Raw genomic sequence first — 27,690 nt, 5'->3', positions numbered from 1 at the left:
TTAGTCCTGACCTTTCTTTATTACTGACTCTTGCTTTCTTTGAGTGGACCTAGTGGCTTATCATGCAGCATTGTCTGCTTTTCTTACCTTGTATCAGTGGACCTCCTAGGCGCCTACTGACCTAGTAACTGGGTACTTCTGTGTCTGTGTTGCCAGCACTTTATCGCCAGGAGTAAAGTGTAGACTATTGAGGATGGCAATAGCCAACCACTCTGCATACTGTCTGGTAAACATTAAGATGTGACATCACCCCATGGGTTCAATTAGAAAATGACACTGACTAGACTGACTCTTAGTTTGTGTTCTTAACATAAATCTATTATGTGAACTTTTGCAGAATAAGGCAAAAAATAAAATCAGATTTGTGCAACCTTCATGAAAGGTCAAGTCAGAAACCTCGTCACTGTGAATAGTGGCTGCATCTGTGTTTCCTAACCTTCCTGGATAACTACCCAGTCAGTTGGATATGGAACAACGTATTAACCTATGTTAAGTGCCAAGCTATTAAGGTAACAGTAGCCAGATAAATGAAACAGATAACATTTGAACCACTCCAAATTCCTTTTCCATATGCGTGATTTATTGCACTTCAAACAAGCAGCATCCCAGGAGGCCTTTTTAAAATCAATTCTTACGCAGAGCATTTACTTTGCAGTTGCTGTTAGGTACATCACAGTAAATACACGATGTTGCCATCACTAAATTGGACTGTAATCCCATTTGACTGGTAAATATTTGACTAATCATTACTTTTAAAGATTATGAGCTAAAGATTAGCCTTGGCAGAATCCCTGCCAGTGCTGGGCCAAATGGGCCAACTGAAATGGGCCAGCTGTTTTCTGATTTTTCAGTTAGATATACTGACTCTACAACTGTATGTGCACTACCCCTTCAATTTCAGCTTTCCCCATTCAGTACTGTTTTTTTAATTTCAATTAGAATTGTTTCTAGAAACATTCTTTCTCGAAACATTCTTTCTAGAAATATTGAGGTAATCAGTTAGCCAATCTGAAAAAAATTCTGATGACATCATCAGCTAGCCGAATTTCATGACAAGCTGTGTTTCTTGGAAATTCCATTGCTGGGGTTGTCATAAGTTGGTTGTGACACATCAGACATATGTGGGGGATTCAGGAATGTCACCCATCCTCCAAAATGTCTTTTTGCCACACTAAAATTCAGACTGTGAGAAAAGATAGCACCACAAGTGGCAGTCTGCGTTTGAAATCATAAACCCTTTCTGTACTCTAATTGAATTTAGCTATTTTGTTTCTATGTTCAGCGAATTAAAGGTAATTGCCTTGTTTTCACAAGTTCCTGTTAACAGTGCTTTGATCTGCACTTCTCTAGAAATTCATGAATGAAACATCAACATGCTGTAAAAATATGAGTTTATACATCTGCAGATCTACAGACTTCTATTGCACAATTCACACAGTAAAGGTATATTATATTACTCAATATTTCAGAGCTAATAAAAAGGATGAATTTTAAGCTTTCAAAAGAAAATATTCATTACTATTCAACAGAAATTCTCAGTGTCATCCAAAGCAAAGTTATGTTTTTCTAAGCCCACAGGCATCAATGAACTTAAAAAGGTGTAACCCTGCTTAGGATGGCATTGTTAGTCACTACTAAATAAACCTTTGAAATAGGTAAAATTTCATTCAATAATGTCAGAGCAAGTTTGTCCCACAGACTGTATTTATAGCACACTTTCAAATAACCATATGAAGCTGCATTGGTCAACTGGTAGCAGTGGGCTTGTAAGGTATCGGTCAGACGTTGTTCTCATATTTGATAGCAGTTTAAGAACTATACAGCCTCCCACCTGCTCCCCTCACTAAGAAAACTAATGAGCTGAAGAAGACGGCTTCTACTCAGATCCCGCTTTCATTTAGGAAATAGTCTCTTGTTCTGACCTGGAATGGCTCCAGCAAGCCAGATCTTGTTGTTAGATCCTTGAGGAGGGCTAAGTCAGGTTGGCCCACAGTTGGTAATGTTGAATAGGGAGGAAATACCAAGGGAAATTCCTGTGGTTGCTGTGCAGAGGAAGACTGTGGAAAATCACCTCAGAATGTCTCTTGAATATCTCTTGCCTTGAAAACCCTGTGAGGGGTTGCTGTATGTCAACCGCATCTGGATTGCACTTTACGCACACATAGAGTTCATTTAACAGTTTTGGCAAAACATTTTTGTGGTATATGATGATGTTCTGTGTCTGCTTGTTCTTGATAACACTTAGGCCCTTTCTGCACTGCAGAAAGGGCGCCCCTGCACCAGCAGGAATTCTGCTGGTGGAGGGGTGGGGGCCATTTGCACGTGGGCGCTGCATGAGTGGCACCAGCAGAGGTTAGCACCAGCAGGCCCGGCTCCCGCACAGAGCCACCTCTTTCCCTCCCCCCCCCACTCACCTCGTCGTCCTGCGTCACCCTGCTGGACTCCTAAGACTCCTTACATGCTGCCCCTCCGACCCTCCAGAATTCGGGAGGACAGCGAGGGGAGGAATCTCCAGCAATCCAGTGAAGCGATGCTGGGATGATGAGTGAGTGGGAGAACAAAATCAGCGTGTTCCCCGGGCGGTGCCGTTCACCGCAGCCGGCCAAGGGGACACGCTGTTTTCTGTAAAACCTCCCTCAGGAGGGAGGTTTTGGGAAGCGGACTGGATGCCATCTGGGAGGTGGAAGTGGAGGAAGCCAGGTGAGGCTGCTCGCGATTTCAGCAGCGCCCGCCTGTCTGGCGGGCTCCCTGGGGATGGCATGTTTTGCGCGTCCCCTAGGGTGCCGTAATGTTGGCCCATGAAAGGGCCGGAAAAGAAATTCAACTAGCATTATTTAAAACACTGCATAGCAGAAGCTTTGAAGAACTCTTGCTAGTTATTCTCATCTGCCCTTATACAGTGACACACTCTAGACCAGTGGTTCTCAACCTTCCTAATGCTGCAACCCTTTAATACAGTTCCTCATGTTGTGGTGACCCAACCCTAACAATTATCCATTTTACAGATGGAGAACACTGATGCAGAGAGTCTTAGGCGACCCCTGTGAAAGGGTCGTTCGACCCCCAAAGGGGTCCTGACCCCCAGGTTGAGAACATCTGCTCTAGACTATGGCTTCATTCAGACATCACAACAAACCTCAGATCATGACAGGTTACAAGCCCATTTTATCAATCTGGAATGCTCTCTTCCTCCTCCCCTTGTGCATGGAACATAATTGAGAAAGTCTTCATTAGGAAACTTTGAATCAACTCCAGTGTGCCCAGGAAAAAATGGAATCATAGAATCATAGAGTTGGAAGAGACCACAATGGCCATCAAGTCCAACCCCCTGCCATGCAGAAACAGACAATTAAAGCACTCCCAACATATGTTCATTCAGCCTCTGTTTAAAAATCTCCAAAGAAGGAGATTCCACCACTCTCTGAGGCAATGAATTCCATTGTCAAACAGCCCTGAGCCATAAAGTTCTTCCTAATGTTTAGGTGGAATCTCTTTTCCTGGAGTCCCTTTACAATCAACAAACTGGGGCTGTTTCAACATGGGTGGAAAACAAGGCCCCAGGGACGGCAAAAATGCCATCCCTGGGGAGGAGTTCGCACAGCAGGCACTGCAATGCAGCAGTGCCATGCTCAAACTGCCCAAGCAGCGCAGAAACACCATTTTTGAACCTCGCTCCATGAGCAAGGTTTTTCAAAAGTGGTGCCTTCCACCTGCTGCTGTGCAAACGGCAGTGGATGGAAGGTGGTGTTTCCCTCCTGCCTTCCCCAGCCAGCTTACCTTCTCCTGCTGGCTGCCGTTGCATTGTGGAGGCCAGGGGACACGCCCCCCTTGCATCCGTCTCCAGAGCCATCGCTCTGGCCAGGGGGGCATGTCCCCTGGCCTCCACAATGTGATGGCAGCCAGCAGGGAAAATCGCTAAGCCAACTGGGAAAGCGCAACAGGCCTGTGCGGAAGGCTGCCTTCTGCATGCAATAATACCGGCACCATCTGTGCAAACAATCCTGGGGTGGTGGTGGTGCATCGGCATAATGTATGCCGTTGCATCCCCGCTCACTGACCATGTGGAAATGGCTTGGGATTAAAATGGTTTAAATCCTAGCATGTGAGGAGATAACAATTTGCCAGGGGCGTAGCGCTAATAGGGTGAGGTGGGGCGTGACGCCCCGGGCAGACACGTGGTGGAGGCATGGCCAGGCTGTGGAGGAGGCATGGAGGGGGCTTTCCAGAGTGTGGTGGGGTGTGGGGTGGCAGGGGTGCAGGGTGCGACAGGGGCGCAGGGCGCAGCGCACCCGGTGATTTCCCCTCACTCCGCCTCTGCAATTTGCCCTGATGTTCACCTTTCAAGGCTTCCTAAACCCTAAAGCCCTCAATTGCACTCCAAGTGCAAGAGGAGGAGGGATAGGGCACACAAGAAAGGCAACAAGCTGGATTTGCTCTTCTCGTGGACAAACAGAGCCTTGTCATCTTGTCTGAATGCAGCATCCATCTCAATAATGCTTATGTTGCAGATACCCTAATTCTGACATAGACTGATGCCTACTCCTTTTGCATGTGAAATCTGAAACATAGAGACATTTCTCAGACCTTTTGCTCAATATAGTTTTTTCAATTGAAACACTTCCATCTTAGTATGCTTCAAACTGTACCCTTTGTCTAGGGATTGCATCCAATAGCTTTTTCTATGCATGGAAAGTCACTGTTGAATCCAACCCCTATAATTTAAAATTAATGTATTGTTGCTGCTTCATGCATATGACTGAGATCTAAGACACCCCAGTTGAAATCCCCACTCTGCCATGGAACTCACTGAGTAACACTGCCCAGCCATTCTCTTTGACAGTCCCATTGCTGACCTGCCAACTAGTGGAAAAGGCACAAGGTCTTTGGCATGCAGCCAATATCAAGTCAGGCAGGAGTGAACTCCCCTCCCACTTAGGAAGTGTCCAGGTATAGCAGGCACTTCTTTGGAGAGCTGTTAAATTTGCCATTTCTGAAACTCAACGGAGGAGTTATAAAGGAAGAAACTAGCCACCACTTCCTACAGGGAGAGTTGGGTTTTCAATTCTGCCTAGACACAAGGAGTGGTGTTTTTGTCTTTTGTACAAGAGGCATATGCTCCCCCTCTCTGGCTATAGGGCTTGCATGCCAACCTGAACTTCTGGGTCTTAGAGGGAAACTGTAAGAAAGATGGCAGGGTTTTTTTCTCCAGAAGACCCCAGGGTATCTGAGGCTGTTTCCGCACGGCCCCCCAGGCGCCCCCACGCCGGCAAGAATTCTGCCGGCGTGGGGGCGGAGCTGTTCGCCGCATGGCGTCTAAAAGGCGAGGCCCGGCCTCAGGAAGGAGACGGCCGGACAACAGGCAGCTCCGCATGGAGCCACCTCTGCCCCCTTCCCTTTCCCACTCACCTTGTCCCCGTCGTCGGCCTGCTGGCCTCCCAAGCCCCGCCCATGCTGCCCTCCAACCTCCAGGGGTCGGAGGAGGACCCAGTGAGGGGAGGGGCTTCTGGAGGAAAAACCAGCAGGCCGACGACGGGACAATTTGTGTTCGTGAAAGAAGCTGGCGTGTTCCAGGCGGGTGCTGCTTTGCACCCGGCGCCCGCCCGGAAGACGCTGTTCCACAAAAACAACGCTTTAAAGGGTTGTTTTTAGGGGCCGACCTGGCGCTGCCCTGAGGGAGGGAAGGAGGCAGCCAGATTCAGCTGCTGCTTTCAGCTTAGCAGCCCGCCTGTGCTGGAAACAGGCGACCTGAGGCGGCTGATTGTTTTACAAATTTCTTCTTTCCTCATGTAGTCTCCCTCTTCTTAGGAGTTTTTGGACAAGGACATACCAGAGCATTCCCCAACACTACCTCATTTACCTTATAGGGTTGTGATGATAAAATCATATACGTTAGAAACACGTGTGCCACTCTCAGTTTTTGTGGAGGAGTGGAAGAATTCAAATGTACTAGATTGGTAAATTATGGTGGTAGAAAGTGCTATCAAGTCACAACCAACCTATGGCAACATGTAGGGGTTTCAAAGCAAGAGACAAACAGAAATGGTTTGCCATTGCCTGCCTCTGTGTAGCAACCCTGGACTTTCTTGATGGTCTCCTCTCCAAACAATTACCAGGGAAACACTGCTTAGTTGCTGAAATCTAACAAAATCAGGTTAGTCTGGACTATCCAAATCAGATCATGCCAATTTGATTTCGCTGTCTAGTTCTGTGACAACACAGTTACTCAATCTGATTTTGGAAATTATCCTAGTTGTTTGTTTGCATTAAATCATCCTCTTTGTTCCCCTCTTCCACTTCAAGGTCAGCCAAGTCCCTCCCTGTATCACTCAATTGTCTAGCAAGTGCAGTCAACAGTGGAAAGAGTCTCTGTTGCCATAAATTGAGCATCCAAGAAAGTGTCCTTCTAGGATTGTTCAGACACTGCTTCCCTTCAGCCATCAACTGAAATGAGAGCAACAACCGTATTCTTTCTTTGGGCTGTAGTCTTCTGTACCCTAGGTGAGTGCAACATGGAATTTACTCTCTATTTTTGTTTTCTTCCAAATGCCACATCTTCCAGCAACATATTTCAGATGAAATGGTATATGAGAAAATAAGCACTTGGCTGTGGGGTATGAATCTCTGCATGATCATGGACTGGATTAGTGTAATAGCCACCCTGGCCAAGAAAGGTGCTGGGTAAAAATCAAGCCAATATAATGTAAAATTGGGGGGGGGGGATCATAAGGGTAACTGGTTCAGTTTTTTTCAGCAAAACCAACAAAGCACCATAAAGACTAACAAATGTATTGTGGAATAAGTTTTGTTTGTTTTTGAAACAAAAATCACTGCAGTATGTGGGCTAAATGTAACATATCTAATAAAAAAAGAAATAGTAGTACCCAGGATCAATGCAGAACTTTAAACTCTAGAAAGTATCAACTTGGAGCACTAGAAAGGGCCCAGAAATATCTGAAGTGAGATCTGGTGTGTGCGACCGACACCCTCACCTTCTCAAATCCTTGAGGCAGGCAAACCACTTTCTGACTAGGCTTGTCAAATTTCCTTCTTTTTCTGGAGACTGAGCTGCTTCAGATGGTAGAGCACTGGCGTAATGCCCATTGGGCAAGGTGGGCAGCTGCCCAGGGCATCACTTTGTGGGGGGCATCAAAATGCTGGGTTCGTTTTTGGGTATTTTTGTGGTTTTCCATTTCTGGCCTGCAGGGGGCGCAGTTTTTAGGCTAGTGGCACCAGAATTTCAGCGTATCATCAGGGGACTGTCCTTATGCTACCCCCCCAAGTTTGGTGAGGTTTAGTCCTGGGAGTCCAAAGTTATGGACTCCCAAAGGGGTGCCCCTATCCCCCATTGTTTCCAATGGGAGCTATTAGGAGATGGGGGCTACAGTTTTGAGGGTCCATAACTTTGGACTCCCTGAACCAAACTGCACCAAACTTGGGGGGTATCATTAGGGCAGTCTCCTGATGAGACCCCGAAAGTTTTGAGACTGTGCCTTCAGAAATGTGCCCCCCACAGCCTGCAACCCCCATTGACAGCAATGCAGAAAATGCAGAACAAAGATTCTTGGACAAATTTGTAGGATGTTCCTGCAGGGGGTGCATTTTTGGATGTATCGGCACCAAAATTTCAGGGTATCATCTGGAGATGATGGCAACCCCCAAGTTTGGTGCAGTTTGGTTCAGGGGGGCCAAAGCTATGGACCCTCAAAACTGTAGCCCCCATCTCCTATTAGTTCCCATTGGAAACAATGTGGGATGGGGCACCCCCTTTGGGAGTCCATAACTTTGGACTCCTTGAACTAAACCTCACCAAACTTGGGGAGTAGCATAAGGACAGTCTCCTGATGATATGCTGAAATTTTGGTGCTGATATGTCTAAATATTCACCCCCTGCAGGCACCAATGTCCTGGTGCAAAAAGAAATTTGGTCGTGGTGGAGTGGCCGCCCATGGGGGGGGGGCATCCAACTCAGGTTTTGCCCAGGGCTACAGTTTGCCCAGGACTGCCTCGTTACACCCCTGTGGTAGAGTATGGTGATTAAAAAGCATTATTGCTCAGTCCTGTAACTCCCCTTCTCAGGCACAAAATAATATTGAGGCAGGTTCAAATGAACAGAATTAAAGTTTATTAACAGAGAAGGTAGAAATAGGAGAAACTTAGATGGAAGGAAAGATTAGGTAGGTAGATATCTCACCATTAAGCTGCAAGAGAACAGGAACAGTACAAAGGATCTGAGAGAAGGCCCTTCCCAAGAGTACAGCTGGAGATTGGGCAAGCAAAAAGAGGCCAAGTGTTGTTAATTATATGAAACTTCCTACCCTAATTTGGTCACTGGGCTCAGATAATCTGTTATTTTTTATTCTGCTAAATAGAGACAGCTAATTTTGTTTACACCTGGATTGTGGTTGTTTGGATTAAAGGATGAGATTTCCCCAAGGGGATGCAGCCCTTGCCCTGGGCATTTTATTCAGAGATAGCTTTATTGATAAGACTACTCACTTCCCAAAATCCAAGAACCATAGGAAGATATGTTAAGCCAAGAGAGTCCAAAATACATTATTTGGAAATGTCTTGTGACTTTAAAAAAAACCCATATTATATTTTTAAAGCTTCATGATTAAAAGATGACAATGTTGCACCTTTTTAAGGGCAAAAGTTTGTATGTCAGACCTGTAAACCCTTGCGGTACCCTTCTGCAAAATGAAAGGTTTGTTTTCCTATGGAAGAACACTCTCTTTGCTAGACTAACAGTTCAATCCTATGCAGAGTTATTCCAGTCTAAACCTACAGGATTCTGCATACGACTGCACTGTATATCTCCCATTTAGCAGATACAAGCCTTTGGATCTGCCCCCCCACCCCACCCTGCCCCTAATCTTTGATCCTACAGCAAGGACGTCGGTAAGGAGGGGTTCTTGGGTTCAACCCCACCATTGCATGTCCGAAGCACCACCCCCCGTTTGTGTGTTTTTTTTTATTTTTAGTGGTTTTTGGTTTTTGGCCTACAGGGGGTGCATTTTTAGGATAGCCACACCAAAATATCAGGGATGTGTTAGGAGACTCTCCTGATGATACTACCCAGGTTTGATGAGGTTTGGTTTAGGGGGTCCAAAGTTATGGACTTCCAAAGTGGGTGCCCCCATCTCCCATTGTTTCCAATGGGAGCTAATAGAAGATGGGGCTACACATTTGAGGGTCCATAACTTTAGACCCCCTGGACCAAACTTCACCAAACCTGGGAGGTATCATCAGGATAGTCTCTTACTAATACCACCCAGGTTTGGTGAAGTTTGGTTCAGGGGGTCCAAAGCTATGGACTTCCAAAGGCAGTTCCCCCATCCCCCATTGTTTCCAATGGGAGCTAATAGAAGATGGGGCTACACATTTGAGGGTCCATAACTTTGGCTCCCCTGAACCAAACTTCACCAAACCTGGGTGGTATCATTAGGAGAGTCTCATAAATAATCTATACCTACATCCCTGTCCTACAGTAATCAAAGTTTCCACTAAAAGTAGACAAGATTTCTAATCAACACTCTTGCCTTTGTTTTAGGAGATGATGGATCATCTGAAAGTATCAGTGACAGCAGCGCTGAAAGTGATGAAGAGGACAAAGAAATTAAAGTAAGTGCAGTACTTTGGTGGGAACATTTCCCTGGTTGTAAGAGGTAAACCCAGCAATGTCCCTTAGAGCAATGAAGCACAGCCCAACAGACTAGACAGTATAGCCTCCATTCTGACTAGGCACTAACACTCATTTCTTGTCTTGTCTTACTATTTCACTTTCCCATCCTGCCTACTGAACCTATGAGTCTTGCTTTTCCTGATATATTTTCCATTTCCTTGCCCCAAATGTTTCCCATACAATGTATGCATTTCACAGTGTTATTTGTGTGTCAGAAATTGGTATGTTATATATAATTAGCACTAAAGCCCATTTTAAGTTAAAATAAATTGGGCTCTAGATGGGGGAGGGAGGACCACACCCACCCTTCCCCCTAGGAGTGCACCCCCATACCAGCCTCTGCTGCAGCCCCAGCTGGATTTACCTGAGGCCACTGCTTTATGAGGGGTGCACTTCCAACTAATGGGTGCCCATGCCCTGCCTGGCTTGCTTTGAGTGGTGAGAGGGCATACAAGGGAGTGGGAAGGCTTGGACCAAGTTGGTGAGGCAACACACAGCAACCTGGCACTGCCCCACCAGCCTGGGTATGGTTTGCGGGTTTGGAGAAGACAGGCAGGGAGTGAATAAAGTTTGTTTAGCATAGTGATTCCATGCCCATGTCAGTTTTCCTTTTTTGTTGTTTTGAAGGGACTGTCTGTGAACCTGTGGTGACATGACTAGAGAAGCTGCAATATGCATGTGTTGCCGTAGCTTCTCAGACAGCCACCTCAGAACAACAATAAAAAAGGAAAAACAGCACATGCATGGGATCGCTAGGCTAAACAATCTTTATTCATCTACTTTTGACAGTGAAATAGCAAATGAATGAGCTGCAAGCAGAGGAAACCTCCCTGGGGAATCTCCACAGAGAATCTCCTGCAGCACATAAAATGACAGGTGAAACTGATAAGAGCTCCCTACAGCAGATGGGAAAGAAAGATTCATTTTGGCTGACAATACTTGTGTTCTCCCATGCTATGGGAACACAAAATCCTAAAATAAATCTTTTAATAATGTTCTAAAGACATTATATTTATGTTGGGCGGAAGCCACCATTGTGTTCAATTTGACAATAAACTGAATATAAAAGTGGGCATGTTAGTTAGGAAAGGGATACTAACACACAATGTTTCATTCCTGTTTATGTATATGATTCTGTCACTCCAGGTTAAACCTCATTCTCTCCATCATAAATATCCTGAGAAAGAAGCATTCCATTTTTGCAATGTACAAGAATGGTGATATCCCTGATATTGAATTGTACAGTTGTATTTTACAGCTAGACTGTGAACAATTCAAGCAACAAACATGTCCTAGAAATGGTGGTGACCCCATCTGTGGCACTAACAACAAGAATTATCCTAGTGAGTGTGCCCTGTGCCTTGAGAATCAGTAAGTATCTGTTTTCCATCAGCTCTCAATTTCTAAAAATTCTGATGTTTTTGGACCTTTTCACCTTCTTTGGAGTTTTCTGCTTCTTTTTAAAAAGATCATGGTAGTCTCATAGAGTGAGGAAAAATAACAGGCAAGATATATTTTATTGATCCAGCCAACCTAAAGAAAAAACCCACCAAGCAAACTTTTGCTCAACACATTTTATATCAACTTGAGACCACAACTCTATTTGCCTTAACTTGGAAGTCCACCTCCCCACCTATAAGACTTGGTTTCAACATACAAAAGGTGCTGTTCAGGGGCGAAACCATCTCAGAAAATAATGCAAAGTATTCCTAACATGAATTCTCAGATTAAAATATTCTTTCATGAAATTTTGGGCTGTGTCTTAAAAGCAAAGACCCGTTCCACACATGCAGAATAATGCGCTTTCAATCCACTTTCACAACTGTTTGCAAGTGGATTTTGCTATTCTACTCAGCTGCAAAACGCATGAAAAGTGGATTGCAAGCGCATTATTCTGCATGTGCAGAAGGGGCCCTAGACAATCATCTAAGGCTGTTCTCTGTAGACAAAATATTCTGCAGTGCAGGGGCCACTACGATGCTTCATATATCCACAGATTAACAAAATTTTACACAGGTAACTTTGTGCAGGGCAAATATTCACCTTTTAAAAATGCTTCGTAAAGGCTGGCCAGCAGTTGTACATTAATGCAACCAAGTTCTTGGTCAGTAAACTCTCACCAGTTTATATGCAAAATGGAGCTTTATTAAAGAAAATTTGAAAGAAATTTAAAAGCAAAAGAATGAAGTTCAGTAATGACAGGATGCAAAACAACAACAACGCTAACCTACTATCTACTTACTGAAGTCCTATGCACAGTGTAGGTGATTCTTGTGGCCAAAAGTTTCTAGAGGTTAGTATGAGTTTCCTTCTGGCAGCAAGGAGAAAGGAAGAGACCAGGCAATTCACTGCAAAAGCTACTCTTATGAAGAATGCTGGCCATACCTTGCTGACCTTTCACAATCAATCATAGGGCCGCCTCATGGAATCTTTCAGGAAATGTGAACAACTCCCTCCCATCAGAGACTGTCAGTTGCACTGCATGGTCTAATAAAACTTGCCTGAAAACTTTAAGATAACAGTGGTGTGTGTGTATGGGGTTTGTGTTTGTGTGCAGATTCCTAAAGGATTCCTTCCTCTGTTGACATACTTATATGAAAAGGTGACCAGAAGCAACACAGGAAAAAAAGGATGGGTCTTGGCACTTTTTAACAGTTCTGCAGAACATGGAATTTCACCTTTCCTATGGTGACTAATTCCCTTTTTTCATGGTCAAAATATCCTGGGGTGAGCACGGAAAATATCTGTGTGCAGACGGGAATTCCACACAGCTCCTGAAGCTGCACAGGGTCTGCCCCAGTGTTGCCCCATGATATTTCCTTTGCCTCCCGACTTTCAAAAATCACCCAATTGGTGGTTCTTTTAAAATGCTTCTGTGTGACTGCGCTGCCATGCAAACACCACAGGAGCAGAACTGGGGCAGAACTAGTCTATTTTCTCATCGCTCTGGCCCATTCCAACAATCAACAGGTGCTGGGAACAACAAATGTTTGCATTGGCTTTGGAATTGCTTGGATTTGCTCTCCTCTTCTTTTCATTTCTCCCCCCCCTTTGGTGTTAAAATTCACGACTGCTTGAGAGAATCATTGCTCTTCTCCTCTTTTCACCCACCCCTTATCTGTCTTAAAATCCACGGCTGCATGAGAGAATCATTGCTCTCCTCTTCTTTTTGCCCCCCCTTTTATCTGTCTAAAAATCCATGGCTGCTTGAGAGACTTGTTACTCTCCTGTTCTTTTCGTCTCCCCCCCTTTTTTTCTGTCTTAATCCATGGTTTCTCCCTCTGTGATTTTTCTTCCACTGCAATCAAAGTAATGTCTCTTATCTTCACAGAAGAAGTTTTCTCTGTGTAATTGGGTTCAAGGTCAATTAAAACTAAACTAGTGAAAGTGAGTGGGGGAGTGGGGAGAAAATCAGCCAATCAGAATGCGGGAAACAGAGGATGTCCATGCATGCGCAGAAGGGATCATGGTAGACATCGAGGTGCTTGGGGGAACCCCAAGAGGTCATGCAAGCACCAACAGCAGACAGGAAGGGATGGGTGAGCCAGGCAAGGAGCCCACGCCCATGAGGAGGGGTCAGGGGACAAATGGTCAATGGGAGGTCCAAATGGGCCCAACAAGAAAAGAGAGCTCCACATTAGAACTGGTTGCAGTTGGTGAGATTGGTGGAAGGAAGGAGGGGAAGGGATAAAAAGGGGCTGGAAGCAAATGACAGGGAGGTGGAGGAAGAGGAGAAGGAGAAAGGATGGTGGTGGAAGGTGGATGATAGAGCACAAGCAGAGAGAGAGGGGGACACAGAAGAGGAAGGAGTTTGGAGAGAGGAAGTATCTGTACATGGCACCATTTTGCAGATTTTTTGATCTGCAAGCCAGATACTTGAATCCTGAATTGGAATTATTTAAGCATCCATCTATTTTTAGCTATTCACGGACCTAATGCTAGCAGGTGTCTCAGACTGTTTCTACCATTTCTACCTGCATGAACAAGCAATGTCAAAAAGTCTTATTTCAGAGGTTTTCACAAATTTATTCACCACTGGTCCTTGTGGTTACTGCCAGAAATACACGCTCAGGCTTCTACAAAGCTAACTTGAAGATCTCTACATTGTACTGAAGATTGAAAACTGTTATTCAGTATGTGTCATCTTCTTTTTCAGGAGGACAAAGAAAGATGTGGGAATTCTTAAGCTTGGAGAGTGTTAAAAGCATGGAACCTATGCCACTTCTGCTGCAGAATTCAGGAGTGAGTTTTTGAGTGTTCCTGATGAAGATATGTAGCATTTGAAATCTCTGATTTGCTGATTAATCTCCTGATCTTGAGCAATAAAAACGAACATTTATTAGTGTTGTGGATTAATTATTATGGCCATTTTTGCTGTTCAGGCAGAGAGGGCTTAGGACTTAGATTTGGATTTTAATGGGAATCATTGAATCAAATGGCAAAGGGTTTGTTCACAAACTCATTTTTCTGCCAGATTTTCCACAAGCGAACTGTCCCTATGAACATCGTAGAGTTTAGAAAGTACTGCATATCGGATATACTTTTTAGCAATTTCCATGTTCAAGCATTTTTTTAAACTTCATGGTATTTCTCCATAGCACAGAAATATTATATTAACGTCAAGCTACTAGCATTAATCTGAATTAAACTTCAAACAGTATTTCAAGATGGATTTTGTATGGCAGGAAATAAAAGAAGAGGTACAGTTTGGAATTAAGAAACTGGTTAATCCAATATTTGCTCTTTCCTGTTACTAAACAAAAATGTATTTAGCTGCCAGCTAAAACTATTCAAGCTGGAATGAAGGGTCACCCAGTGACCACTTGCACTGCCTTTAAAGCTCAGCCCATTTGGTGTTTCCATCCTGCGGGGAAGTTCAATTTAATATCCAGAGACAATCCCTTGAAACATCCATGATAGGAGTTATACAGCTCACAATGCCAGTAAGCTGACACATTAAATTGCAGGGGGAGGGCGGGGAAGAAAAGCATTGTTGTAATGAGAAGAAGTGCTTCTCATTTAGTCAGTCACTGCAGCTTTTCATCAGGCAATCCAAGGCTAGTATTTCTGAAAACTATTGTGCAGGATAGTATTGAATGAATTTTAAATGATGCAATTAGATTGGAGGAAAGGGGTCCATTGTTGTTTTGGATGGAGGAATTTCATCCTTCAGTCCAACCCCCTCTCTAAATTTATAGCTTGTTCTGTAACTCCCCAAAAAGAACAAAGGTACTAGCATCTGCAAAGATATTGAAACTGATGAGTTGGAATTCAGTTTTATCTAGATCTTCCTATACATAGGGATTTATAACCTCTCTGCATTTTAAATTTCAGGCAAATTATAAAGACACAGTCTGACACAAGTTCCGACTGATTGATCTGATCGTATAAGTATTCAGTGGAGGAACAGAGTGTGAGAACTGTCAATAACAAGATGGTTTCATAACCTTCCCACTACTCAGGATGGATCCATTATGGCTTAGGACAGCTTCTCTTCAAAAGACAGAATCCCTGGTGAAAGGAATCCATTCCTGATTTAAAACAGAAAATGGAATGGTGTCCTGGCCTTCCAATGGCCAATTTAATTATGTGAGAAAGAGGCCAACATTCTTGGCGTGAGATGAGTTGAAAGGGGGATAATACAGGAAAACAACTTCTACAGAACTAAAATGAGCAAAACAAGCATTACCCTATGGCCCTTATATGAACATTTGATTGCATGTCCTTCATTGTCCATTGGCTCTCCTCCTCCTTTCATTTTTTTTACATTTATATGTTTGACATTTAGATTGTAGAAGTGGGAACCCACAAGGACTTGCAGTAGGCATCTCATTTTCTCCCCATTATTTCCTCTTTCCCTTTCCTGAAAGCTCCCAGAACCTTGCCTTGCTTCCTTCTCTCCTTCTAGGATTGCTAGTCTCCAGGTAGGACGTGGAGATCTCCTGAAATCACAACAGATCTCCCAAATACAAAGATCAAAAGAGGATTCAGGTTTTCAATTCCAGGTTGCAAAATTGTTGTAGATTTGGGAGTGAAAACTTACGAGGGTGAGGTTTGGGGAGGGAAGCGACCTAGCAGGGTATAATGCATAGAGTCCACCCTCCTAAGCAGCCATTTTCTCCAAGAGAATGAACTCTGTCACCTGGAGACCACCTTCAGCTATATTTATTGTTCATGTACTTCATTTATAACTTTCTCCACAGTGGGGACCAAAGCAGAAATCTGTCCCCTTGGAGAAAGAGTTTCGTTAGTCTTTAAGGTGCTACTAGATTCTTGGCCTTGAAGAAAATAAGTTCTTTGAAGTGGCGTTATTGATCTATGTCTTAAAAAACTATGATCTTTTTTCAAAGCAGCTTATATTAGTCTCATCTCCACCTTTTAATCCACACAACAACTCAGTGGCGTCAGTTAGGTTGAAAATATGTGACTGGTCCAACATCAACCAGTGAACTTCCACAACCAGATGGGGGTTGGAACCTGGGCCTTACAGATCCTGCTCTGAAGCTCTGACTGCTGCCCCACACAGACTGCTGTTAAACAGTAGTAAGCAGCCAGGCCTAGTTGAGTCATGAAAGTTGTGTGGTATAAAGTTACCCAAACATTGCCGCCTAGGGTTGCCAGACTCCAGGTAGGGCCCTGAGATTTCCCAGAATTACATCTGAACTCCAGACAACAGAGACCTGCCCCACAGGAGAAATTGGCTGCTTTGGATTCTATGTCATTACACTCTGCTGAAGCCTCTACCCTTCCTGAACCATACCCTTTTCAGACCTCACAAAATCTCCAGGAATTTCCCAACCTGGAGCTGGTAACCCTTGCCAGTCAATCCTGGCCCCAGTCAGTCCTCCCTCAAAGGCCAAAAAAAATCTAGAAAGTGCTCTGCCCCTCTCCCTACCTTTTTTACTCATAAAAACTGAAGCCTGGAATCTGTAGTTACCTAGCAAAAGCCACTGAGGGAAGCAGTTGTTTAAAATTACTGGTACCCATTTTATCATTGTCCAATTTTTTAAACTCCCCAATCTTCTTCTTTTTTGTACAGTTCAGATTTTCTGCAATCCTGGGGCCTTTTTAGATCTGTAGAAATATTAGTCTTGCTTCTTCACAGATCCAGTCACCCAATTTAAGTATCCTCAGATTTGGCTGATTTCACTATTAGAATTTAAGATACCATCTTACATTAAAGAGAGAATGAAAACACTGCTACTGTGCTTGGAGCACTTTTTTCATGGCTGGATGGCTGTAGCATAGTGAAGCCACAGCTGTTCATGCTTCTGTCACAGAATTGCACCCCCACCTTGGCCTCCTCCCTTTCCTCAGGAATGCACAGTAATAACAGCTGGAGAAAACAGCCAGGGAGTGGTATACAAGTTGCTTTTCTGCTTGCTTGCAAGCCTGCCACTGCCTCTGCTTCCTCCTCTTGTCTCTGCTGATCAGGTCGGACTTTCAACAACAAGAAGAGAATGGAAAGACTGCAGCAGCAGCAAGTGGCAGGCAACTAAAGAGAAATAACATGACCCTAGAGAGCAGCTATTTGCCCCACTACAGGCTACACATAGCGGCATGCTACACATGAGATTTCTCAATGAAGTGAATACTAGGTATGGGGGGGAGGGAAAAGGTAGGATTGCCAGTAGATGGCGAGCATCCAGTGAGAAATGGGGGGCAGGGACATGGGGGTACCAGCTTTCTGCATGGCATGACATCCAGTGGCGTAACTAGGCAAACTGGAGCCCTGGGCAAAACCTGAGTTTGATGCCCCCCCAGGCGCGTGCCCAATGAACCGCACCCCCCCTTGTAGCTACGCCCAGTGGCGTATCTAGGCAAACTGGAGTTTGGCGCCCCCCCCATGGGCAGCGACCCTCCCCCACTGTGACCAAGCAATGATTTTTTACACCAGGTTGTTTCAAAGTCACCATCACATTATAGAACATGCCCCAACTCACAAATCTGAACACAGCAATAAGCCATGCCACACAGCAGAAATAATTTTTTGAAAACATTTTCAAAATGCTTTCAAAATGTTTTATTACTGCTATGAAAACATTTTATGGTGTTGTATCCAGTCCCCCCGATTGGGGGAAACAGCATCACTTTCATTGTTTCAAAGGAGAATCTGGGCTCCCTAGTTTAAACAAGCGATGCTGGAATCCACCCCCAAACAGCAACATTTTCAATGGTGTTTAAACTAGGGAGCTCAGATTCTCCTTTTAAATCCACCTTAAAGGGAGAATCTGGGGTTCCCAGTTTAAACAACATTGAAAGTGATGCTATTTTGGGGTTGATTCTCCCCCACCCTGAAACAGCATCACTTTCAATGTTTAAACTGGGGACCTCAGATTCTCCCTTTAAATCCATGTAAAAGGCGGGGGGATTTAAAAGGAAAATCTGGGGAAATTTGGGAGGTGCCTGCTGCCAGAGGTGCAATTTTTAAGCTAGCAGCACCAAACTTTCAGGGTATTTTTAGGAGATTCTCCTAATGATACCACCCAGGTTTGGTGAAGTTTGGTTCAGGGGGTCCAAAGTTATGGACCCTCAAAGGTGTAGCCCCCATCTTATGTTAGCTCCCATTGGAAACAATGGATGATGGGGCACCCTTTGGGAGTCCATAGCTTTGGACACCTGGACCAAACTTCACAACATCTGGGTGGTATCAGTAAAAAATTCTCCTGATGATACCTCCCAGGTTTGGTGAAGTTTGGTTCAGGGGGTCCAAAGTTATCGACTCTCAAAGGTGTAGCCTTATCTCCTATTAGCTCCCATTGGAAACAATGGGGGATGGGGCACCCCCTTTGGGAGTTCATAACTTTGGACTCCCAGAACCAAACCTCAACAAACCTGGGTGATAGCATTAGGAGAGTCTCCTAAAGATACCCTGAAATTTTGGTGCTGCTAGCGGCTAGCCTAAAAACTGCGCCCTCTGCAGGCCACAAATGGAAAAACACTGACAATACAAAAAATCCCCCCCAAAAGTTTTTGTGCCCCCCACAGCAGAGGCGTACCTCCCATTGGGCAAAGTGGGCAGCTGCCCTGGGTGCCACCTTGTGGTGGGCGACAAAATTGCAGGTTTGTGAGGGATTTTGTATTTTCAGTGTTTTTCCGTTTTTGGCCTGCAGGGGGCGCAGATTTTAGGCTAGCAGCACCAAAATTTCAGGGATTTTTTGGGAGACTCTCCTGATGATATTACCCAGGTTTGGTGAGGTTTGGTTTAGGGAGTCCAAAGTTATGGGCTCCCAAAGGGAGTGCCCCATCCCCCATTGATTCCAATGGGAGCTAATAGGAGATGGGGGCTACACCTTTGAGGGTCCATAACTTTGGACCCCCTGAACCAGACTTCACCAAATCTGAGTGGTATCGTCAGTAGGGTCTCACGAAGATACTCTGAAATTTTGGTGCTGCTATCTTAATAATTGCACCCCTGACAACAGGCACCCCCTAAATTTCCCCAGATTCTCTTTTTAAATTCACTCCCTTCCCACCAATGCTTGTTTTCTTTCTTTCTTTTATTCTCTCAGTGCCTAATAAAGGTTGTTGTTGTTGTTGTTGTTGTTGTTGTTGTTGTTGTTGTTGTTGTTGTTGTTATCAAATCTACATGTCTGCGGCATGGATTTAAAGGGAGAATCTGAGGTCCCCAGTTTAAACACCATTTAAACTGATGCTGTTTGGGGGTGGATTCCAGCAACACTTGTTTAAACTAGGGAGCCCAGATTTAAATCCACCTTAAAGGGAGAATCTGCCCCCCCGCCCAGTTTAAATAACATTGAAAGTGATGCTGTTTCCCCCAATTGGGGGGACTGGATACAACACCATAAAATGTTTTCATAGCAGTAATAAAACATTTTGAAAACATTTTGAAAATGTTTTCCAAATATTATTTCGGCTTTGTGGCATGGCCCATTGCTATGTTCAGATTTGTGAGTTGGGGGATGTTCTATAATGTGATGGTGACTTTGAAACGACCTGGTGGAAAAAATCATTGTTTGGTCATGGTGGGGGAGGGTGGCCACCCATGGGGGGGGGGCATCAAACTCAGGTTTTGCCCAGGGCTCAAGTTCGCCTAGGTACGCCCCTGCCCCACAGGGCTGCGCCCAGGGCAACTGCCCACTTTGCCCAATGGGAGGAACGCCTCTGATGACATCACTTCTACAAAGAACAACCACGGGTGTATCTATTTTAAAAAGTGGCACCCAGGGCAAGCACATAAATAGCAAACCCCCACAGACAGCATAAGATTGTACTGCCAGGTCCCCCTTGTTTCTCCAGTGACCCCCTGGGGATGGTGGTGCCCTTTGTGGCAGCACTTGTCCAGCAGCCTGGTTTGTCCCCCAGAGAGCTGGTCTACTGGCCACTAGAAGCTATGGGTAAACTGGCCTCTGAAGGTCAGGTCTACCCCATTAATGAAAAGATTAGCTCCCCTTCAGACAAAGTTGGTGCAGGGCAGTCAGAGCCACAGATGCCTGGAGACTCACTCCCTACTCAATAGACACTGGCAAGATAGACTGGAGGCAGCCATTCCTTCACTTGGCTTCCTCTTGGGCTCCTCCTCCTTGCCTGCACCCTTGGTAATAAGGGTGCAAGGATGTAGGTAATGGGGGGGGTGGTTTCTCGGGTTCAACCACCCCCCATTACATGTCCAAAGCTCCACACCCCGTTTGTATTTTTAAAGGTTTTTTAAGTTTTAGGCCTGCAGGGGGCATGGTTTTTTGGCTAACAGCACCAAAATTTTAGGGATTTGTTGGGAGATTCTCCTGATGATACCACCCAGGTCTGGTGAGGTTTGGTTCAGGGGGTCCAAAGTTATGGACTCACAAATGGGGTGCCCCATACCCCATTGTTTCCAATGGGAGCTAATAGAAGATGGGGCTACAATTTGAGGGTCCATAACTTTGGATTTCCTGAATGAACCTTCACCAAACCTGGGTGGTATCATCAGAATAGTCTTCTTCTGATACCACCCAGGTTTGGTGCAGTTTAATTCAGGGGGTCCAAAGTTATGGACTCCCAAAGGGGGTGCCTCATCCCCTATTGTTTACAATGGAAGCTAATAAGAGATGGGGCTACACTTTTGAGGGTCCATAACTTTGGACCCCCCTGACCCAAACTTCACCAAATCTGGGATGTATCATCAGGAGAGTCTCTTACTGACACCACCCAGGTTTTGTGAAGTTTAGTCCAGGGGGTCCAAAGTTATGGCCTCCCAAAGGGGGTGCCCCATCCCCCATTGTTTCCAATGGGAGCTAATAGGAGATGGGGCTACATTTTTGAGGGTCCATATCTTTGGACCCCCTGAACCAAAAAATACCATATCTAGGTGCTATCCTCAGAATCGTCCTCTTCTGATACCTCCCAGGTTTTGTAAAGTTTGGTTCAGGCGTCCAAAGTTATGTACTCCCAAAGGGGGTGCCCCCATCTCCCATTGTTTCCAATGGGAGCTAATAGGAGATAGGACTACACCTTTGAGGGTTCATTACTTTGGACCCCCTCAACCAAACTTCACCAAACCTGGATGATATTAGTAAGAGACTATCCTGATGATACCTCCCAGGTTTTGTGAAGTTTGGTTCAGGAGGTCTAAAGTTATGGACCCTCAAATATGTAGCCCCATCTTCTATTACCTCCCATTGGAAACAATGGGAGATGGGGCTACACATTTGAGGGTCCATAACTTTGCCCCCCCCCCGAACAAAACCTCACCAAACCTGGGTGGTATCATCAGAATAGTCCTCTTCTGATACCACCCATGAATAGTGAAGTTTGGTTCAGGGGGTCGAAAGTTATGGACACCCAAAGGAATTTCAAAGGGAATTTACAAGGCAAGATTTCTGAACTTGAATTAGGATAATGGCCCCCAGAGCTGAATATTGTCATAGCATACATGTCTCACTACAGATGCTAATTTTCTACCCCCAGTCATTCCCCTATGCTGTAATTAAGGTGATTACAATATGCAAGTTACCTTTACCAGCATTCTTCACAACACTCCTCCCACCTTGTGACTAGGATGACAGGTCTCAAGATCTAGGGGACTTCTGACCAAGGTGTATAATATTTTTGACACTGTCATAGAACTTCTTACACATTCTGTCATAACAAACTGTAGTCTTTAAACAATCCGTCAGTAATGTTCCTTGCACTCCATTCCAGAATAATACTGTCTTAGCTGATAGCTCGATACTAGCATTGGTTTCTGTATTGATTTGGTCCTTCTAGGACTTCACTAAAGTGGACCCCATTTTGTGATGTCATTTTTTGGACACCATCTTCTTCTAGTTGTGAAGGTGAAAAATTGGAGGGGTCTCACAAGTGGAATAGCCTAGGGCCTTTCTTCATCTAAATCCGGAATGCTCCTCAAATACCCCATCTGAGGAGGTGACAGCAGGTGGGCCTATGATATCCATGTGTGATGAAGGGATGTTTGGCTCTTGAAAGTTTATACCCTGAAACTCCTGTTGGTTTATAAGGTGCTACTGGGCTTAAATTTAACTGTGTAGTAATTATTTTGAAATTATTCTTGAAAAAAGCCTAGAATTCTAGTCAGCTCAGCTCTTCAATGCTCCTTTCTCAAACTTCTTTAACATCTTCCATGCACCCCTCAGTTCCTCTGATAGGCTCAGGATGGCTATCTGGATTTCAGGCTAATCTCTGCTATACCTTTTTGGAAGGACTACATCCAAAAGTTCGATCCAGTTTGTCTGAAATTTTCCAGTCAAGTCGCTGCAATGTGGGTGCTTGCTGTTTGTTTGGTTTCCTGGGGGGTTTCATCGTCTGCTATTTATTAATTTTTAATTTTGCCTTTTCAAATCCTTTTTAAGCTTCTAGGCATGTTAATACAGGCCTTTATAGCACATTATGTGAGAAAAAAGCTGAATCTACAATGTGTAACCCTGCAAGTGGCATTTGGGGGCTGAGCAAGAAAACTAATTATTTTCTAATGTCCATCAGACATTCTCGCAAAATAATTGCCAGTGCAGAATCTGAAAGCATTCAGGATCACCCATGATAAGTCATCCAGTGATTGTCATGTGCATGCAGGGCAAGTTCACATTATTTTGTTGCCTCCAAGCAGGGCATATTTATGTTATTTTTAGCTCCTAAGCAAGTTACACCAGTTGTTTCCTCCTACTGTACTGCTAGCTGGATCTGATCCAAGCCCTTGTGCTCAGCTCACATCTAACAAGCTACAACATATGTTTCTGAGGTGATGCTGATCGCTATCTGCATCACTGATGGATGGAAGCAAGCTGAGCCCCTTCAGCACACTGGAGTTTTCCCCATAGTACCCTGGCAAGCAATTGCCTGGATGATTTGACCAGGATACAGACTCAGTGTGCATGAACCAGCCCTAAGGGCTGAAGGCTTCATAGAAACTGACAGGAATCAGCAACTAGGATCTGCTAATCTGTCATGTTCAAAGCACCTGTTTGTTACAAGGTAAAGCTATGGCAGATTTTGAGTTGTCAGAGAGCTGAGAATGCTTGGTCTCAGCAGGCCAGAGGAGGGAGCCTGTGGATCAGTATGAGTTCAAAAATTAAGCCCTCCTTGTTGCAGCAAGGACAAAAATACCCCATGGGCAAGTTAAATATATGATGGCTGGCAGCCCTTCTTCACTGAACAATTGAGCTTAGATGGTCCCTCTTCCTTGAACCCAACAAGTCTAAATAACAGATGGATTTGAGGGAATTAAACCTCTGTGTCCACTAATAATTCCAAAGAGCAGTGGGATGTTGCTGGTGTTTTAAGCTGCAATTTGATTGCAATCTACATATGTACCACTGGATATAAGCAAAGCATTATTTCTAGGAATATGTACTGACCCCTCCGCATTCATGGAAGACAAATGGAAAGTAGCTCTGCCAACATTTCACATTTATTTTCTATCCACAATTTCCATATTAGATGTATTCTCCATGCAAGACCAAGGAAGATGTTTTGTATCTGCCAGTACATGTAAGCTCAACATGGTGCCTGGGAACCAAGATGGATTCTGATTGCTTTGTAAATGTTCTGCAGCAGTAAAGCCGATGGAATAAGGGTCAAGTGGATACAGAAGGTAGTTTACATGCTGGGCACTGATTTGCAGAAAAATAGCATGCATCTTTTAATTTATGGTTGTTCTTTGAACAATGCCAGCAAAAGTAAGCCACCATCTATCTATCCATCTATCCATCTATCATCTGCCTGCCTGCCTGCATTGGAAATGCCAACTTTCTATAAGCTTTGGAAAATACAGTTGAAAAAATTGCAGATTTCCCTGTCCCTCATAAACAGACACCGACAAAGGATTTTTAACATGCCAAGAGGATACCACAGACATCATAGGGTACAAGTTCTACATTGTCAAAATTAAACACTCCACAGTGCAACTGCAAAGTGTTTTAATCAGTGAAAGTCATGCATTGCCAAGCCATGAACATTGTTGCTGCTGTGTCTATAAGAGGCACTTTATAAAGATAAACAAAACTCTCAGACACAAACAAAAGTGCTCCATTAACCAAACTGACCTAATAGTTCAGAGGCAATGAAATCATAAAGCACTTTGCCTTTTCTGCATTGAGAATTACATAAGCCTCCTCCAGAAAGGAAGAACACTTCCAGTATCAGTAGTCAGGGTCTGCTCTTCTTTTGTTTAATTTTTAAAGCTGCATTAGAATGATTCATAAAGGAAAAATATATCAACTGCCAGGACAGCTAATAGGATACTAGTGGCTCAAGAGCTAATAAAGAGAAAAAGCTATTGCCTTCATTCCCTTCCCAATGTTTCCCAGAAGCAGGTTGCTGGACCTGACAAATGCTTGACCAATCAATCAAGGCTCTTCTTTGCTTTTATATTCCATCACAGCTTGGCACCTATGTAAGAAATAACCTAAGGAAAAAAGACAGCTTTTACATTCCATTTAATGAGATTTGTGCTTGAGACTGGGAAATTGGAACTGGAAATGAAGCTGCTTTGTACAGTTCAACTTATTTGGAAAAATCTGTCTTTTGGGATTAGTCTCCTTTTAGTCTTTTTTTGTGGAGAGGGCAGCTCTTCTCCTGACTTTCTGCTAAGTGTTTTAAGTGGTTCTTGGGCTATGGCCAATGCACATAGCTATTAAGGACAGTTCACACCATTTCCAAGAAGTTACCCAAATGCATGATTTCTCCAGTAAAATCAGTGCACACCTTTGACTGTGGTTCCCAGGTCTATTTCCAGGTTATTCACTGTTCCCCTTAGCTGCCCAGAGTTGCTTTAAAGATAACTCAGATATGTAGAAGGAGCTTAAGGAATGATTATTTTCGTCAATGCCTCTGTCCGAAGTGGCTCATATCCTGTGGAGGCAAGAGGTTTAAAGTAGAAAGTATTACACATTTTTTTTCAGATGCACATTCCTAGTTTAAGGTACAGGATGGTAGATTTCAGTCGAAGAAACACTTCCTAATGATGATAGAAGTTTGACAATGAAACTAATTACCAGGGGCAGAGCGACTCTACCTCACTAGATGAGTACCATTTTTGTTGATTGTCCAATAGTGCACATAATGTGCTGAGCTGTAGATCATGCTGCTCAAACTGGAACAATATAGAACTGAATAGTGACAATAAATGTTTCACTTAGCCACAATAGATTTATACAGACAAGAGGAGCATCTGGCAGAGGACTAAAATTACCTTCACAAACTTGTATTCCAGCATTTATTTGGCACTGTTACAAGGATGTTGGGCTAATTGTGCAATTGCAACAGCTGAAGCCACCACATCCTTGTAAAAGGCTGATGTTTTGCCATTTTTGGCAAGGGTCCATCAAGGCTGTTATGTAGATGATTTATTAGCCTGAGAACCTGTAAGAAGGGCAAGGTATTGCTATAGCACAGCCAACCAATTATTTCCCTAATGTGATTTTAGGAAACATCTTGCACAAAGCATGGGGGAAAAGCCACATACTAACATAGGAAACATGTGAGATGTTATATCTGGGTCAAAATCACGCCAAGAAAGTCTTCTAAGTTCTCTGGAACTAAGGGGGGTGGGGGTAAGAAATTCTACTGTGGAAATTCTACTGTCACAGAGTTAGCAGAAAGAAACATGGCAATGTTCCACTTGTTTAAGAACTTCCATTTGTTGCTTGCCAAAGTTGGTCAGGTGGCCAGATACCAACAGAATAATGTATTTACATAAAAACATAAAAGCTTACAAATTAATTAAAAGAAGCTTTTTGTCAGATAGAATGAAAAAAATAGCTCAAAGTCTGCCTTATGTTTTCAGGTAGTTCTATATCAAATTATGCTTAGTGTACTCTTCCTTTTCTTGCCCTGTTCACCCTAAGAAGATACAAAGCTCCCTTACTGAATCAGACCATTAGTATAATAATGTTTAGTGTGATTGGCAGTGTGATTGGCAATGGCTCTCCAAGGTTTCCAAGAAGAGATTTTTTTTCTACTCCTATTTTTTAGCTAGAATGCCAGTGATCAGAACTGAGACTCTGTGCCAGCAAAGCATATATTCTGCCACTGAGTCTGCTCTGGCTCAGCTATGTATTTCCAGTGGAAACATAATTCAACATCCTTGTAACAGTGCCAAATAAAATCAAATCTACATTATCCAAAACAAAAATCTGCAAGAACCTTCAGACTCCCAGATATGAAACTGCACAATGTCTCTTGCATAAGTTCCCATGTCAGAGTAAGTAGCATTCCCACTGATTCAAAAAAAAAAATTAAGAGGGCTGGATGTTACAACAGTTTGAAGACCCTAGTAAACAGTTATCACAAAGGGATTGCCATTCGAACCGGGCATTCAGGTAAACTGAAACCAACACCCCACCCCCACCCCCACAAGCCATTTTGAGTTTTTTCATTTTTTTAGCCCCAAAACAAAATCCAGGCTATTCGGCAGACCAAATATACTGATTCCGAAAAAGCCGAATAGGTTTGGTCTTTTTCAGCTTTCATAGTTGCCTGCTGGGGTCAGCAGACCTGATCTCCACAGGCAGCCCTTCCCCACTGCCTTGGAAAACCAAGGCCGTTTCTGCACGGACAAAAGGGAGCCGAAGCGCGATGATCGCCAGTAAGTAATTGCTGCGATGCCTCCGAAAAAAAAGCTGCTTCTCAAGCACAGACGAAGGCGGAGCTGCGGAGCGTCCGCCAGAAATCCCGCAGAAATGTGCCGGTTACGCATCGAGGCGCTTAACGCAGAAGCGGCGCCTCGCCCGCACGCTTCCATTGGCGGCTGCGCAAGACTCGCTGGCTTAGCCCAGCTGATTGTGGCTGACGTGACTGCCCCGATGTCCCGCCCGCCCCCCCTCAGTCATTGCCTCCCCCCCCACCTACTGTCAGTCCCAGTGCATGTTACCTGTGAGACCAGAGTGTGTATGGGCAGCCACCATCTGCACAGGCGACATGGATCTGGGAAAGGTGCTTGCCCATGCAGGGAAATCACCAGGGACAAACGTGTGTGTGTGTGGGGGGGGACGGTGACCAAGCTTGGCCTTTTGGCAGTCGCCATTGTTGAGAACGGCTCCGTGGCGGCGGTTCGCACGACTGCGGCGTCAGTGCGTCACATGTGGAAAAAGAGCGCTTCGAAGCGTTTTTTGAATACGGCGTCTTCGAGCCGATTAAGCGTTTTCGCGACGGCGCAACGGCGCACCTCCACCGCTATGCGTGCGAACGCTCTCGCTCTGACGTTTCTTTTCCCGTTTCCACGACGTCATATTTCGCCCGTGTGGAAACGGCCCAAGTGGGCTTCCAAGGGAGTGAGGCTGCAGAGAGAGCTGTTTGCAGGCATTGGCTCAGCAGATCCCTGCAAACAGCTCTCCCATCCATCTCTGAAGTTGGAGACAGCTTCAGAGGCAGGGAGAAAGTCAGGAGAGTTGTTTGCAGGGCGGAAGCAATCTGATCCCTGACACAGCTCTATGTCTGAAAATGTTTAGGGATCAGCTTTAAAAACTTGAAATTTTTCAGGAAAGCCAAATATAGCCGTTATGGGGTCTTGGCTTTTTTCAACTGTCTGAGAATTTCCACGTTTTTTAAAGCCG

The 27,690-nt window shown here is 44.4% G+C and overlaps 1 protein-coding gene across 3 annotated transcripts in view; it reads left to right on the top strand.

Moving 5' to 3' along the window:
- The window catches only part of LOC125429815 (trypsin inhibitor ClTI-1-like), a 100,526-nt gene extending 86,502 nt beyond the window's left edge, over positions 1-14,024 (top strand). For 2 of the 3 annotated variants that reach the window (XM_048491324.1, XM_048491323.1), the window contains exons 3-6: positions 6,301-6,498; positions 9,551-9,621; positions 10,941-11,053; positions 13,839-14,024. In XM_048491324.1, coding sequence (XP_048347281.1) covers positions 6,447-6,498; positions 9,551-9,621; positions 10,941-11,053; positions 13,839-13,884 — 282 coding nt within the window. In that variant the 5' untranslated portion in view covers positions 6,301-6,446 and the 3' untranslated portion in view covers positions 13,885-14,024. Of the gene's footprint in view, positions 1-446; positions 510-6,300; positions 6,499-9,550; positions 9,622-10,940; positions 11,054-13,838 lie in introns of those variants that run through there. The other variant, XM_048491325.1, reaches the window with a different exon arrangement.
- The last annotated feature ends 13,666 nt before the right edge of the window (positions 14,025-27,690 follow it).

This window comes from Sphaerodactylus townsendi, linkage group LG03 (assembly GCF_021028975.2).
Source record: "Sphaerodactylus townsendi isolate TG3544 linkage group LG03, MPM_Stown_v2.3, whole genome shotgun sequence".
Classification (NCBI taxonomy): domain Eukaryota; kingdom Metazoa; phylum Chordata; class Lepidosauria; order Squamata; family Sphaerodactylidae; genus Sphaerodactylus; species Sphaerodactylus townsendi.
The sequence above is the reverse complement of the archived record's forward strand: the minus strand, read 5'-3'. Positions and strand labels throughout refer to the sequence as shown.